Here is a 15,174-nt window from a genome sequence, read left to right on the forward strand (position 1 = left end):
TATGTATGTAAACATTGTTAGTTTCGCTCCCAAGTACGTACAGTTCATATTGTTGCTGTCGGAAGAAAACCAATTTTGATCTTTTTCAGCTTTTGATGTTATTTGAAAATGCCAGTTGCCCTTTACATTGTAAGTTTCATTAAGAACGGGCTTTAAAAAATTACCCAAAATTACTTGGATAACAGTCTGCTTCCATTGACTTAGAGTAAAAGTAAAGTAGACTTTGTCCTTCTCCTGTAAAGTGGACATTTTGGAGGTTTTGTTCAGTGATATATGGAAACTAAACGGCAAAAACAGCCTGTTCTTTAAAAAAAAATAATTGTTTTTGTGATGTCACAAAAATGGACATATTCATAAACATCTGCCTATTTAATCAACCTTTAATACTCAGAAATACAATAAAGCATGACCCTCATTTTCAGTGCAGCTGAGCATTTACAGCCCACAAAGACTGAAAAATAAATAGCAATGGAATTAAATCAGATAAAACTAAAATAAACCACTACATGAACAAAATCAGACAAGATAAATGAGGGAAAAACTCAAAGAGAAGAGTGAAGATTTAATAAAGAGTGGGAACAAAATAAACCAAGGAATCAAATAAAAAAGCATATTCAACTGAAAGGGTATATAATGCAAACTTAGTTGTGAAACAATCAAATAGTCATTCAAGATTTTAATATAAATGAATATAATAACAGGAAAAAAAATGCTGCAGGGCTGTGAAAAAGTATCTGCCCTTCCTAAAGTTCTTCTATTTTTGTATGTTAGTCACACTTGAAAGTTTCAGATCATTCAACTACTTTTGATATTAGACAGTGATAACCCAACTAAACACGAAATGCTGTTTTTAAATGATGATTTCATTTATTGAAGGAAAAACAATGTTCAGCTTTACCTGGACCTATGTGAAAAAGTAATTGTCCCCTTATAAAGGCATAATGAATTGAAATCAATTGACCATTGGGTTCACTTTCAATTCCACACCCAGGTATGATTACTGCCAGACCTGCTGCATCTAGACATCGTTTAAATAGAACCTGTCTGGCAGTGTGAAGCAACTCGAAGGTCTCAAAAAGCAGTACATGATGCCACGTACTGAAGAGATTAATTTCACCAAAAGCGCCTCAAACACTCATTAAGGAGGTCACAAAACAACCCAGATGAACGTCTGCGGGCCTCACTCACCTCAGTTAAGGTCAATGTACATAAAATGCACAGTGGTTAAGATGTAACCGGAGTCATATACAGTGGTTTGGTGTGGAACGCTCTGTCCTAGAGAAACTTACCTAGTTAGAATTGTTGAAAGTGGTGGTGATAGGAACCAGACATCCACCTTTAAAAAGTTCCCTCACAGAAAGTTAATACATGACATGGTTATGAATACACTGCCTGATAGTCCCCAAAGAATATGTATTAAGTTGTATTTTCCACTATTTTCCCATCATCAACATTCCATATATAACTCAGAAGACACGTGTAGGTTCACTGGTGGTTTTGGATAGTAATTAAAATGTCTGTGTTGTAGTCATTGCGACCCCTGGTTCCTATCACCACCACTGTAAAGAAATCTGAACCACTCTGAATCACTCTCAAGTCCTTATGTCAGCTCACTTAGCACTCTGAGCACACCTGAACTGACATTAACAGCAGCCAATCAGCACTTAGAAGAGGCGAGGCCCCTCCCCTCCGCAGCGAGGAGCGAGATTATCCCTTTAAGCAGCATCCAGAGGAGAGGAGAGCAAACAGGAGCGATTCTGCAGAATATGGAGCGAAATCGAGGCGTTTTCGGATCGTCATGCTGATATCGGAGAGGTAGAACTGCACAGGTAAATATTAAGGTGGTTTATTTTAGGAGATTGGGTCAGTAAGGCCTGTTTTTCAGCCGAACCCGAGCAGATGTGTTGTTTTCAGTTGAGGCAGTTCGGTATGAGTCACTGCGTTAATGCGTTAGTGTTGAAGAGCGCTTGTTTTCATGGCTTAATCAGTTTAAGAGGACTTTTACTATCTAATCTTCTCCATATCCTGTTAAATCATCACGCAGATTAACTGTGCTTCGGTTTAATCGCTGAATCAGTGCCCACGTTCACAGTCTCGAGAGCCTTTGGCCGGCTCCTCGCTCCAATTTTTCGTTCCATCTTAAATGCTGCATTTAAGGTGGAACGGGAAATCCGAGCAAGGAGCCAACTTGAGCTTCGTATTAGAGCTTATAGCTTGGTTATATAAACACTGGGTCTGACTTTAAGCTTTAAGAATAATCGATTAATGCATGCTAACCCTTTTGAGATTTGAGATATTTTGCGATTCGTGATATTAATAGTTACTATCTGAGAACCGACACCTGTTAATAAGAGTCCTCAAAATGGACGTTTGATGCACACTGGACCTGCATCACCATAACCTAACCGATCTGTTAAATATTAATGATTTGAGGACTCTTATTTTGTCCTTTTGCTGCAGGTTGGCTGATGCAGTTCGAGGCCGTGACAGTGTCTGTGGTTTGGGTACAGAGGGCTTTAAGGGGCCCGTATCATGGAAAAATCAGTCCTTTTGGGAAATAAGAGTTTGATGTAAACATTGTTTACACCTTCTCCATATTTGGTCCATATTTGGAAACTCTCTGTCATTCAGTCTCAGTTGCTCTGCTGCCATCTTGGTAGGCAACTTCAGACATAACTGATCCAGCAGTGGCAGGAAAACACTGGGAGTTTTCACACCTGGAAGTCCATATTTTTCTTACACTGTCTATATTTGAACTGGTTAATTTTGGTGTCACACTGCAGTTTAGTGAGCGTGCTAACGAACTTTGTATGACACACCTGCGGCCTGTCCTTACCACTTGCATGGGCTGTACTGGACACTGATTGGTTTGTAGAGGAGTGTCTGACGTCAGTGTGGGGTCAATTCGGCAGGCAGCCTTTTTTGTTTGAATGGAGAAAAATAAATATCCTCTCTCTGAGTGTGTTTACGTGCACTAAATGATTTGATCATTTTTGTATTACTGCAGTTATCTGATTATTAGATGGTCGTCTAAGCAGCGCACTCATTTCTTAGATCAGATTAAGGTCTGTAAATCTGGTTAAGAAACCCGATAAAGGCCAAATTTGAGCTCAGTGGTGGGGTTTTTCAGTGTATGTAAACCCTTACTCTGATTTCTTTCATTTCTCTCAGTCTGCACGTGTGAAAACAGGGTTGTCCTGGAAACAGCAAGCAACATTTAACAGAGCACTTTAGGAGTGATGCTGAAACCGACTACATGCTTGACAAAATAAAGGATTTAAATATTCTTGTATCATGTATGTTAATATTTTGCAGTGAAAAAGACTTGATGTTTTAATAAAAAAAATCAATCAAGTTGAAGTTCTACAGTTTGTTTACATCACGGCTTATTCTGTGAGTTTTTTGGCTGGTTGTAAAGCTGAAATCTGATTACTGTAGACCCGGAGTTTCCCCATCATCTGATTACTCAAGAGCATGAAAGCACACTAAACCAGTTACTGACACAATCTGATTTTCTGCAGTTATCAGGTTATTAAGAGCATATAAGCGCACTCTCTCTCATACTCTCTGAAAATAAGGGATACGATTCAGCATTTGTGTGGGTTTTTTAAATTGAGTTTTGTCATTTTTCTCAGTCTAGACTACAGTTGTCACTTCCCAACATTTGGCCTTTCCCCATGTGGCTTGTTTTAAGTTATTTCCTGGTTCTTTTTCTTATTCTGTTGTTTAATGAGTGATGATATCCTGCCTCAGCTTTGTGTAATTGGTCCGAAAGTCCGAACTGTTGAAAAAAGTTTTCACACTGCAGACAAACCAAATCATGATTCAGTTTGATACAGATCCGAAAACACCTCTTGGTGGACCAAATTTTGTTCCTTTGGTCTGGACAGTGGGCCGAGGCATCTTTTCGCAAGAACTGACTATGAAACCAGCCTCGGACTGAGCAGACAGACTCAGACAGCAGTGAAGCAGCGCCGTTTACACTGTCTTCAGATAATAATAAGAACACTTTCTAAATGTATTTTTCACTCTAAACAGTGGATTGTTCACTGATATGATCTCCGCTGTGTGATCCTGATTTATTCTCTTCCTGTGGGATTAATGTTTAGAGATGCAGGTTCTATCTGTGTCTTTGTCCTGTAGGAGCATCAGCAGTGTGGAAGTGGAGAGAGGAGGATCAGATCCATTCAGTGCTCCATTGGGATCATTTAACACGTATGTTGGCTTTTTTTCTCCAGTGATTTCTCCAGTGATTTTATTGATGTTTTCAGTTTGTAAATCAGGAAAAATCTGAAACAGAAATACAGACTGTTCTCTGAGTTTCTCGAAATTTGAGGGTTCAAAATCATCTCAGTGATTAAGCAATTAAATAGTAATAGTGCACTAAAGTGATGCCACCTCTGCTGCAAGCCAGATTGTGGAATTTCTATGGGGCTGCTGAGTGCTGATGCACATAGCACATAAAAATCGGCTATGTTCTGTTAAATAACTCTCTACATATCTTTGGGATAGACCTGAATGTTGGTTTGAGCCAGGCCATCTCGCCTGACATCAGTGTCTGACCTCACAAATGGACACAAATTCCCACAGACATGCTTCAAAATCTTGTAGAAAGCTTTCCAGAACAGTGGAAGCGGTTATAGCTGCGAAGGGGACCAACTCCATATTAATGCTTATGGATTTGTGGGTGATGGTCTGGTGTCCACATGCTTTTGGCTATACTGTGTGTGTGTGTGTGTGTGTGTGTGTGTGTGTGTGTGTGTGTGTTTGTGTACTAGGGGCGTTATAGTGGTGAAACTGAGACTGAAACTGCTATATAAATATCTGTCTTCTCCTCCCACAACCACAACCCAGAGCCACCACATTCAGTTTTTTATTTTGTAATTTTTGTTTACATAGACTTCTCTTAAGAGAGCTCTATTTATTTATTTGTTTGTTTGTTTGTTTATTTTTCCTTTACATAGTGAATTTATGTGCAACCTAGTGTTTTCTTTGTTTTTTTCTGAATTGTTGGTGGTGGTTCTTGTTCATTTATATATGTGTTATTGTGTGTGTGTGTGTGTGTGTGTGTGTGTGTGCGCGCATGCAAAGCAAATGTATCACTTGATTCTTTGTCCAGATTACAGGTTTGTGACCATGGCAACTAAAATGTATCCGTTTCAGTGTGACTGTATCTGAACACCAGAGATGGATTTTAACACTTAACTAACAAAACATAAATAATTTGTGTACATATGATTTCAGTAAGACAGAGCAGAGGCTTAACTTCCTATCAGCACAGAAGTGCATCTAACAAAATTAATTATTTTAACTCAATGAATTAATTAATACAGACAAAGAAAGAGAAGCAGTGGCGAAGAGATGTTGTGGCCAGTGCAGTCCAGTCTGTGTCTGTAGAAGCTGATGTGTACGTTTGGGTGTGTATATATTTCCTGTCTCATTAAACCAAATCTGCCGTTGTCTCATTAAACCATAGCTGAAGCCCACACGGCAGTGAGGACGTCTGTGTGGGAGCAAATAGAGCAGTGAGATAGATCAACTCGCATGCTCTGAACGGAGCTGCAGGGTTCCTCACTGATCACACAGGAACAGACTGTACTGAGCTCTCATAAAGGATTACAGCAACTGATCTCAGTTCAGTACTGATAGACATTGTAAATTACAGCAAATATTAAGATGATAAGAAATAATGCTAAAATGTAAACGGTAATTAAGCCCTGTACTCTACACTTCTGTCTCAGGAAATGGATTCCACTGGCTATAAAACTATAAAATGAACCATAAAAATGATTCCAGATTATGTTAATCCCAAACTATAAACAAACCAAAGAAATAACCCCAGATTATATTAATCCCAAACTCTAAACAAACTGTAGAAATTACCCCAGATTATATTAATACTAAACTATAAACAAAGAATAGAAATAACAATATTAAGTCTTGAGGTATAAAACTGTAGAAATAAACCCAGATTATTTTAATCCTGTACTGTAAAAGTAACAGTCTGTTGATACTGAATGTCTGTGTTCATGATGGATTTACTTTGAAGTAGCTGAATCCACTAATTGTAAAGACTGTCCAGATACTTCTGGACAGGTAGTGTTGAATGAGGTTAATCTGGACTGTGTGCAGTGAGATAAAGGTCTGCTGTCTTTCTCTTGTAGTGGAATGCCAGAGAGGAGAGCAGTGATGCCGCCGCCGTCTGATATAGTTAAAGTGGCTATTGAGTGGCCTGGTGCCAACGCCCAGCTCATCGAGATCGACCAGGTCTGAGGAGATTCCTTTATTAAAGATTAATTAATTGATTGATTAATTAATTAATTTGTTTTGACTAACTGCTCATTATTGTTTTGACTTTAACTGCTCATTATTGTTGTTGCTGTTGTTTGTTATAGAAGATGATTATGACGTATGATTGTATTTTAGGGCTGTTAGAGAACAATAAAAAGGCAAGTCTGGGGAATACAGGATGGGATATATTTTGATTGTTGATCACAATTATTAGAATTATTTCTTAGTAAATTTGCATTTATTTAGTGTTATCTAAACAATGTTAACATTAGCTAGCGTGATGTTAACCATTACGTCACTATATAATAATAAAAATTCTACACAGTCATCCTGTACTTGCCTGACTCCATTCCGTGCCATTTCTGATCAGTGGTCGATTCCCATTCTTGGCTGATTCCGCTCATCATCACTCAGTAATCTGATCATAATTGGATTTCTGCAGTTATCTGATTATTCAAATGGTCATGTAAACACCATACTCCGATATAGACATCCAATTAAGAAATACAATAAAGGGAGCTGGATTTCAGTTCAGTAGTCAGATTTCTCTGTGCATGTAAACGAATTTTGAGTTTTATGTTACGTGTATGTCACACCTTCTTCTGTGAGTTTACTGGCTGGCTACAAAGCAGAAATCTGATTACTGCCTGAGTCATGTAGACCCAAAGTTTCCCTGTTATTTGATAACTCAAGTAATCATGTAAATGTGTTCATTGGATTACTGAAAAATCAGATTTTCTGCTGTTATCGGATTATTAAGTGCATGTAAACACACTCATAGTGTGATTCCAGTTTTTGTCATTTCTGATCTATGGCCAAGTATGGCTGATTGCAGTTTTGTCTGATTTCGATCTGTGCCGATTCAGATCTTGTCTGATTTTGATTGTGCACCACTGCAGATAGAGTTCCATAAATATCCGATGGTTTATTCAGTTCAACATTGAGCTCTGTAGGAATTTGTGTAGGAGTATAAAATTCCTCCGCTCCATCCTCACCCTCCTCATTCCCACTCTGTGATCAGCTGCTCTGCAGTGAACGTGTCTGAGCTTCAGTGAGAATCATGAACAGTTTAGTTTTCACCTCCTACACAGATGGAGCTCTTTATTCTCTCACTGAAGAACAGAGTAATGACGCTCCGTCTGTTTTTCCACACGTCACTGATGAAAAACCATTTTCTGTTTCACTTGTTTGTGTAAGGATTGTTTTTAAAGTGCTGCAGAATCTTCTCCATGATGTCTGCTGTTGAATCAGGAAGCTGATGTGTGGAGTGTAAAGTGTGAGCTGGGTGTGTGGAGTTCACTGCTGCTCCTCCTCACAGCTGTGTTCAATCAGACCAATACAGTCCTGCTCTGAACACATCACTGACGTCCAGCTCTTTCTGATTTCTGATCAGTCTGAAAAGGCCTTTGAAATGTGCTCCACCCTCTTACTGACTTCTTTTCCCACTTCTTTTAAAGGGTTGTGTTTTTTAGCAACTTAGAAATGTTTGTGTTTAATAATAAACTGCATTTATTAAACAATAAAAAAGCACATTAAACAATTTAAATAATATTACAGCTTTATTCTTGATATATTTAAGCTTTGATCACCAAATTATTGCAGAAAACTCTTGTATGTTTCTCTCTAAAATAGTGTTTTAGTCTGTAGTGAGTGAATAGAGGTGCATGGCAAGTAAAAAGCATCTTTATTTATTTATTTATTATTTTTTTTTTTTTCTTTCAGAAAAAGCCGCTTTCCTCCATCATCAGAGAGGTTTGTGATGGGTGAGTTTCTGGATGTTTCTCCAGTTTTGAGCTCTTTCAGGTCTCGGTGGTGGAGTTTTGGATAAACGTTCACAAATCTTAAGAAAATACTGTGTTAAATTTCTATTACATTTTCACATACAGGATGAAATTGTTATTAAATGTGATAATGTTATTTATGGAATATGTTTGGGTCACAGTTTTAGATTCATCACTGTGATTATAATCTTCACATGCATTGAAAAAAACTGAGTTATTTTCAACTTGAATTAAATCATAATTAAATAAATGCTTTTATTAATAAGTCTTTTATGTCACTTATTCTATAAATGTCCCCCAACTTGGATATCTACAAAACACTGACCAAATGACAAAGCTTTGTTCATTCATGTATTAATTTCTTCTGAAAGTTTTTTGATGAATAGACCAACAGAAATTCTCCAGTTTCATTTTGGATTAAATATAATTTGAGAATTAATTTTTTTTTTTTAAACAGTCATAGTATATGAGGCGTTCTCTGCTGAAGCTAATATAACAGACTAAGGTAATATATCAGCTAATATAACAGAGTAGATTATGTTGTACCATAAGCTAATATAAGACCATTTATGCTCAAAAACAGACAAAATGTCTTTATAGCAGCAGCTCAAAGATATACATTCAGATTAAATCCAGAATAGAGTAAAATAGAGTTCTGTTACAGCAGGACTGAGTGTGTTTAATGAGTGCTCTGTAGGAGCAATCCAATTTAATCCCGCAATTCCCTACTCACTTAATACAGTTCCATCAAGGGCAATTCCACCATTTTTTCCAGAATATCTGCATATTTGAGTGTGTGAGAGATAAACAGAGTGGTTTATTGTGAAATTGTTCAGATGTCATGTGAACAACATGTACAGTGGTGGTGATAGGTACCAGGGGCCACCATGACTACAACACAAATATAGACATTTTATTTACTATCTAAAATCACCAGTGAACCTACACATTTCTTCTAACTTTTATATGGAATGTTGATGATGGGGAAAATCTGAAATAAGTTTTCTTTGGGGACTATTTTGTCTCAATGCACCCTGTATATTATGTATCCCTCCCCATTGATGGATTTTAAGTTCTCAAAACTATCATAAAACAATGTTTATTCATAACCGTATTCTTATGTACACTTATGAATAAGTGTATTCATAACCATTTAATGTAATAACTTTCTGTGAGGGGAGCTTTTAGAGGTGGACATCTGGTTCCTATAACTTCCACTGTGAACAATTCTGACTTTGTATGTTTCTCTAGAACAGAGCGTTTTACACCAAACCACTCTGAATGACTTTGGCATTCTCTGCAGCTCACAGGAACTCCATAGTTGTAGTTTTAGATGACTCTAGAGGCTGTATGTAGGCTATCATTGCTGTCTGTTATAGATGTGTGAGTTTGAGTGCTGTGTGTCTCTTCTTCTTTTACTTCTTTCTTTGTCTTTTTTTCTGTGTTTGTTTCTGTGGTTTCTGCTGGTCTCTTTATTTCCCCTTCACTCTGTTTGGGTTGTAGATCTGTTCTCTTCTCAGACTACTAAAGGAGAGTTAATGAGCTGCAGATGGCAGCCAGACTCAGTTCTGGAAGATTTTAATACTGCTTATATAATCATTCTAATTTCTCTCTCTCTCTCTGTCTCTCTCTCTCTCTCTCTCTCTCTCTGTCTCTCTCTCTCTCTGTCTCTCTCTCTCTCTGTCTCTCTCTCTCTTTGTCTCTCTCTCTCTTTGTCTCTCTCTCTCTCTTTGTCTCTCTCTTTGTCTCTCTCTCTCTATGTCTCTCTCTCTCTCTCTCTCTCTCTCTCTCTCTCTCTCTCTCTCTCTCTCGCTCTCTCGCTCCCCCTTTCTCTTTGCCTCTCTGTCTCTGTGTGGATTGTGGCTAGTATGGGGGGAGTAGGAGTTCTCTGTGTGGTTTCTTTTATCCTTTTCTCCTTTTGTTAGGAGATATGGGTTAATCACCGTGTATTCCTGAGTATTGTTTGAGCTGTTTGGTTTTTCCTCTCCTGACTTAGGTCAGCAGGTATACTGTTAGTGTCTTCAGTGGTGGGGTAGGGGGTTCCTTTTGCTGCCTGACTCTCAGGCATGGCTGTAAAAGCTCCTAAATCTATGGGGCATAAGAGTGGCTAAAGATGGCATCCTTATAGCCTCCAACGACAGCTGGAGAACCAGATGGACTCGGTTCATCTCTCAGGAGTGCTGTAGAGATGGATCTGTTGTTTCTGATATTGACATTAGTGTTGCATTGACACCATATCAGTGCCGGTAGTGGCTCATAAATGCAGTATAGGTGGTGAAGATACTGATACCTATGACCAACACCATGAGGCAGTTTCTGATGCGCACATTCCATTATGAGTGTGACCACCAGTAGACAGAACTTGACAACCCATCAGTGATGTGGGATGACAAGCAGCAGTGAAAATGCTTATGACAAATCCAGTAATGGCTGTATTTGGTGGAAAAAGCACACTAACAGAACTGCTTACCTGAAAGGCTAAGCTGCTTCTTTCAGTGATCACTTGTCTGCCGCTGTGTGGTCACTTAGTCAGAGTTAACGTTAATGTACAACCCCAATTCCAATTAAGTAGGGACCAACCTATATTCAATGGAATACACTACAAAGACAAGATATTTAATGTTCAAACGGATAAACTTTATTGTTTTTTGCAAATATTATAGATGGAGCGACGAACTGTATTCACTGACAGTGGTTTTCTGAAGTGTTCCTGAGCCCATGTGGTAATATCCATTACAGAATGCGGTCGGTTTTTAATGCAGTGCCGCCTGAGGGATCGAAGGTCACGGGCATTCAATGTTGGTTTTCTGCCTTGCCGCTTACTTGCAGAGATTTCTCCAGATTCTCTGAATCTTCTGATGATATTATGGACTGTAGATGATGAAATCCCTAAATTCCTTGCAATTGCACATTTGAGAAACGTTGTTCTTAAACTCTTGGACTATTTGCTCATGCAGTTGTTCACAGAGTGGTGATCCTCGCCCCATCCTTTCTTGGGAACGACTGAGCCTTTCAGGGATGCTCCCTTTATACCCAATCATGACACCTGTTTCCAATTAACCTGTTCATCTGTGGAATGTTCCAGACAGTTGTTTTTTGAGCTTTCCTCAACTTTCCTTGTTTTTTGTTGCCCCTGTCCCAACTTCTTTGGAACATGTTGCAGGCATCAAATTCAAAATGAGTGAAAATTTGCAAAAAACAATAAAATTTCTGTTTGAACATTTGAAATATCTTGTCTTTGTAGTGTATTCAATTGAATATAGGTTGAAAAGGACTTGCAAATCATCGTATTCTGTTTTTATTTGTTTTACACAAATTTGTTTTATTTGTTATGTCCCAACTTCATTGGAATTGGGGTTGTAGGTTGTCATTGAGGGAGTGGAAAGAACCGCTGGACTCTCAGCCTCATTGAAGCCTTTAGCCTCGATTTAGCCTTTAGCTTAGCAGCCTGCTAGTCGGGCCTGTATGTCCACTAGTCCCACATGTGGTGTGCTTTCACCAGTCAGCTGTGTCACTAAGCTCCGGGGTCTTGTGACCTGCCACTTCAACCAAGCCAATATTTATTGAACTGACACCACTGTTCGGCCTTATGGAGGAGTCGTGGGCTTAATTCCACAAGACACTGAAGAAAAGTGCCCATGTGACAACCCCAGTAAAACTTTCGCGAAGGCCTCTTTGTTGTTAGTATTGTTAAGTACCAGTGTATTGGTTATTGTCCACCCTGTTGTGTTCTATTCAGGCCTGGTTGTTGGCTGTGGGTACTTGTGTCTGACAGTGGGTCTGGCCGCTGTGGGAGTTCTCTACCAGAATCTCAAAGACTTTAACATGTGTAACTAAAGCTGTCCACATTCACAAAGGCGAGATGATGTCATCTATCACACAACAAATCAAGCCATTACAAGCTGTAACTAGCAAAGTTCCTGAACGCAGTGAAACACTGGCTCAGTAGACATAACACAGAAAACTTTTAAGTCAGTGAAGTACAGGTAGTAACTCTGAAAATCATTGAATGTAATATTACAGCAAGTGAATAGTATGAAAAATGAACTGTTTTCAGGACACAATTCAGTGATGGAGTAATATAAATCTAATATAAACAAGTAAATCTAATATAATATTTACATTTTATATATATATATATATATATATATATATATATATATATATATATATATATATATATTTACTTGTGATATATAAGAAATGAGTATCAACACCTTCACAAAAATGTTTAAAATTAATTCAGATAATCCTGCTTGGGAAAATATATAGCTAGAATACCTCCAAAAGGGGTGTTTTCAGTTCTGTAGCTGTATTTAGACATCTGTATTGTTGTATTGAGACCAATTTCCTTTGTCATATTTTTCATTTCATAATGTGCCAAATATTACCAGTGGGTGACAGTCTGGACTTCAGGGAGGCCAGTTTAGCACCTGGACTCTTTTAATATGAAGCAGTGCTGTTGTAATACAGGCAGAATGTGGTTTTTCATTGTCTTGCTGAAATAAGCGAGGCCTTCCCTAAAAAACAACATCTGGATTGCAGTATATGTTGCCAAAGCATGTATATATTGTTCAGCATTAATGGTGCCCTAACAGATGTGCACATCGCCCATACCATATGCACTAATGCACCACTATACCATCATGAATACTGGCTTCTGAACTGTGCGCTGATAACAAACTGAGTGCTCTTTAGCCCAGAGGACAGTGTCCATAACTTCCAAAAAAAAAATTACAAATGTTGATTCATTGGACCATGTGACACTTTTCCATTTCACCTCAGTCCATTTTAAATGAGCTTGGGTCCAGAGAAGGTGGCAGCATTCCTGGATCCTGTTTACATATGCTTTCTTCTTTCAGTTTAAGAGTTTTCAGTAGCATTTGTAGATGTAGATATGAGCTGTTCTTTCTGAGCCCATGCAGTGATTTCCACTATAAAATCATGTCTGTTTTTAATGCAGTGCCAAACAAGGACCCAAAGATCACGGCCAGCAAATACTGTTTTTTTGGCCTTGTCTCTTCAATACAGAGATTTCTCCAGATTCTCTGAATATTTTAATTATATTATGTACCACAGATGATGAAAAGCAGAAGTTTTCTTTGCTAATTTACATTGAGAAATGTTTTTCTTGATTTGTTGCACACTGCAATTGTATGCCTGCACAGTCTTTCATAGAGTGGTGAACCCCTCCTCATCTTTACTTCTGAAAGTAGCCTATCTGAGATGCTACTCTCTCCAGTGATGTTACTGACCTGTTGCAAATTAACCATTAGGTTTTAAAAAATATTTTTAATTTAAAGCATTCCACAACTTTACCAGCCTTTTGCTGCCACCGTCCCAGCTGTTGCCAATTAACCGTCAGGTTTTTTTTTGTTTTTTTTTTTAAAAAAAGCATTCCACAACTTTACCAGCCTTTTGCTGCCACCGTCCCAGCTGTTGCCAATTAAACATCAGGTTTTTTTTTTTTTTTTTTTAAGCATTCCACAACTTTACCAGCCTTTTGCTGCCACTGTCCCAGCTTTTTTGGAAGATGTTTTTGGCTTCAAATTTAAAATATACATTATAATTAAAAAAAAAACTGACATTTCTCAGTTTCAACATTTATTGTGTTGTCTTTGCACTTTTTTCAATGAAATATAGGATTTAAATGATTTGCACATCATTTGCATTTTGTTTTTATATACATTTTGCAGTGTCCCAACCGTTTCGGAAGTGGGATTGTAATGTAATTATTGATTTGATTTTCAGGTGGTCTCTATCCGGGTCTGAGCAGTTTGCCCTGCGTTACGCTGACGGACCTCAGCTTTATATCACTGAACAAGTGAGGTGCTCAACTTTAATCAGAGATCAGAGTGAATAAAGAACATCCAATGTATTTATTAATAAACTCTCTCTTTTTTGATTTCAGAGCCGAGGAGAAATCAAGAATGGGACCATTCTGCGATTAGCCATCTCTCCTGTAATATATTCATTTATTCTTTTTTAAATTGAACATTTATATTATCACATCAGTATAAAACTTGCTGTCAGGAGTACTATAATATTCCAGTGTGTATATGTTTATGTATGGTGCTTTGTTCTCAACGTCATGAAAGGATGCGAGTACAAATGACAGCACTCATACAACACACTACAAACTCTGTCTTCCTGTACAAACTCACCGTGCATTATAACGTTGCTGTGGTGGTTAAAACTCAGTACTGAAGGGGACGTTAGAGGGCAAATCAGAGAAGGATCTACTGTTATTCCAGCAGCCTCGATAGCTAAATGTGGACAGTAGAGGAGAGTGAGCAATAAAAACAGAATACGATGATTTGCAAATCCTTTTCAAACTATGTTCAATTGAATACACTACAAAGACAAAATATTTAATGTTCAAACAGATAAACATAATTGTTTTTTGCAAATATTCACTCATTTTGAATTTGATGCCTGCAACACGTTCCAAAGAAGTTGGGACATGGGCAACAAAAGACTGAGAAAGTTGAGGAATGTTCAAAAAACACTTGTTTGGAACATTCCACAGGTGAACAGGTTAATTGGTAATAGGTGAGTGTCATGATTGGGTATAAAGGGAGCATCCCTGAAAGGCTCAGACGTTCACAAGTAAGGATGGGGCGAGGTTCACCACTTTTTGAACAACTGCGTGAGCAAATAGTCCAACAGTTTAAGAACAATGTTTCTAAATGTGCAATTGCGAGGACTTTAGGGAATTCATCATCTACTGTCCATAATATCATCAAAAGATTCAGAGAATCTGGAGAAATCTCTGCAAGTAAGTGGCAAGGCAAAAAAACATTGAATGCCCGTGACCTTCGATCCCTCAGGCGGCACTGCATTAAAAACCGACATCATTCTGTAATGGATATTACCACATGGGCTCAGGAACACTTCAGAAAACCTTTGTCAGTGAACACAGTTCGTCGCTCCATCTACAAGTGCAAGTTAAAACTCTGCCATGCAAAGCGAAAGTCATATATCAACAACACCCAGAAACGCCGCCGTTTTTTCTGGGCCCAAGCTCATCTGAGATGGACTGATGCAAAGTGGAAAAGTGTCCTGTGGTCTGACGAGTCCACATTTAAATTTTTTTTGTAAA

General features: G+C 38.2%; 1 protein-coding gene across 5 annotated transcripts in view; it reads left to right on the forward strand.

Moving 5' to 3' along the window:
- Positions 1 to 1,683: 1,683 nt before the first annotated feature.
- elmo2 (engulfment and cell motility 2) overlaps positions 1,684 to 15,174 on the forward strand; it is a 31,015-nt gene continuing 17,524 nt past the window's right edge. For 4 of the 5 annotated variants that reach the window (XM_017692806.2, XM_017692809.2, XM_017692808.2 and 1 more), the window contains exons 1-6: positions 1,684 to 1,829; positions 4,144 to 4,215; positions 6,165 to 6,267; positions 8,014 to 8,054; positions 13,824 to 13,896; positions 13,984 to 14,034. In XM_017692806.2, coding sequence (XP_017548295.1) covers positions 6,169 to 6,267; positions 8,014 to 8,054; positions 13,824 to 13,896; positions 13,984 to 14,034 — 264 coding nt within the window. In that variant the 5' untranslated portion in view covers positions 1,684 to 1,829; positions 4,144 to 4,215; positions 6,165 to 6,168. Of the gene's footprint in view, positions 1,830 to 4,117; positions 4,216 to 6,164; positions 6,268 to 8,013; positions 8,055 to 13,823; positions 13,897 to 13,983; positions 14,035 to 15,174 lie in introns of all 5 variants that reach the window. The other variant, XM_017692807.2, reaches the window with a different exon arrangement.

Source organism: Pygocentrus nattereri, chromosome 21 (genome assembly GCF_015220715.1).
Source record: "Pygocentrus nattereri isolate fPygNat1 chromosome 21, fPygNat1.pri, whole genome shotgun sequence".
Taxonomy (NCBI): domain Eukaryota; kingdom Metazoa; phylum Chordata; class Actinopteri; order Characiformes; family Serrasalmidae; genus Pygocentrus; species Pygocentrus nattereri.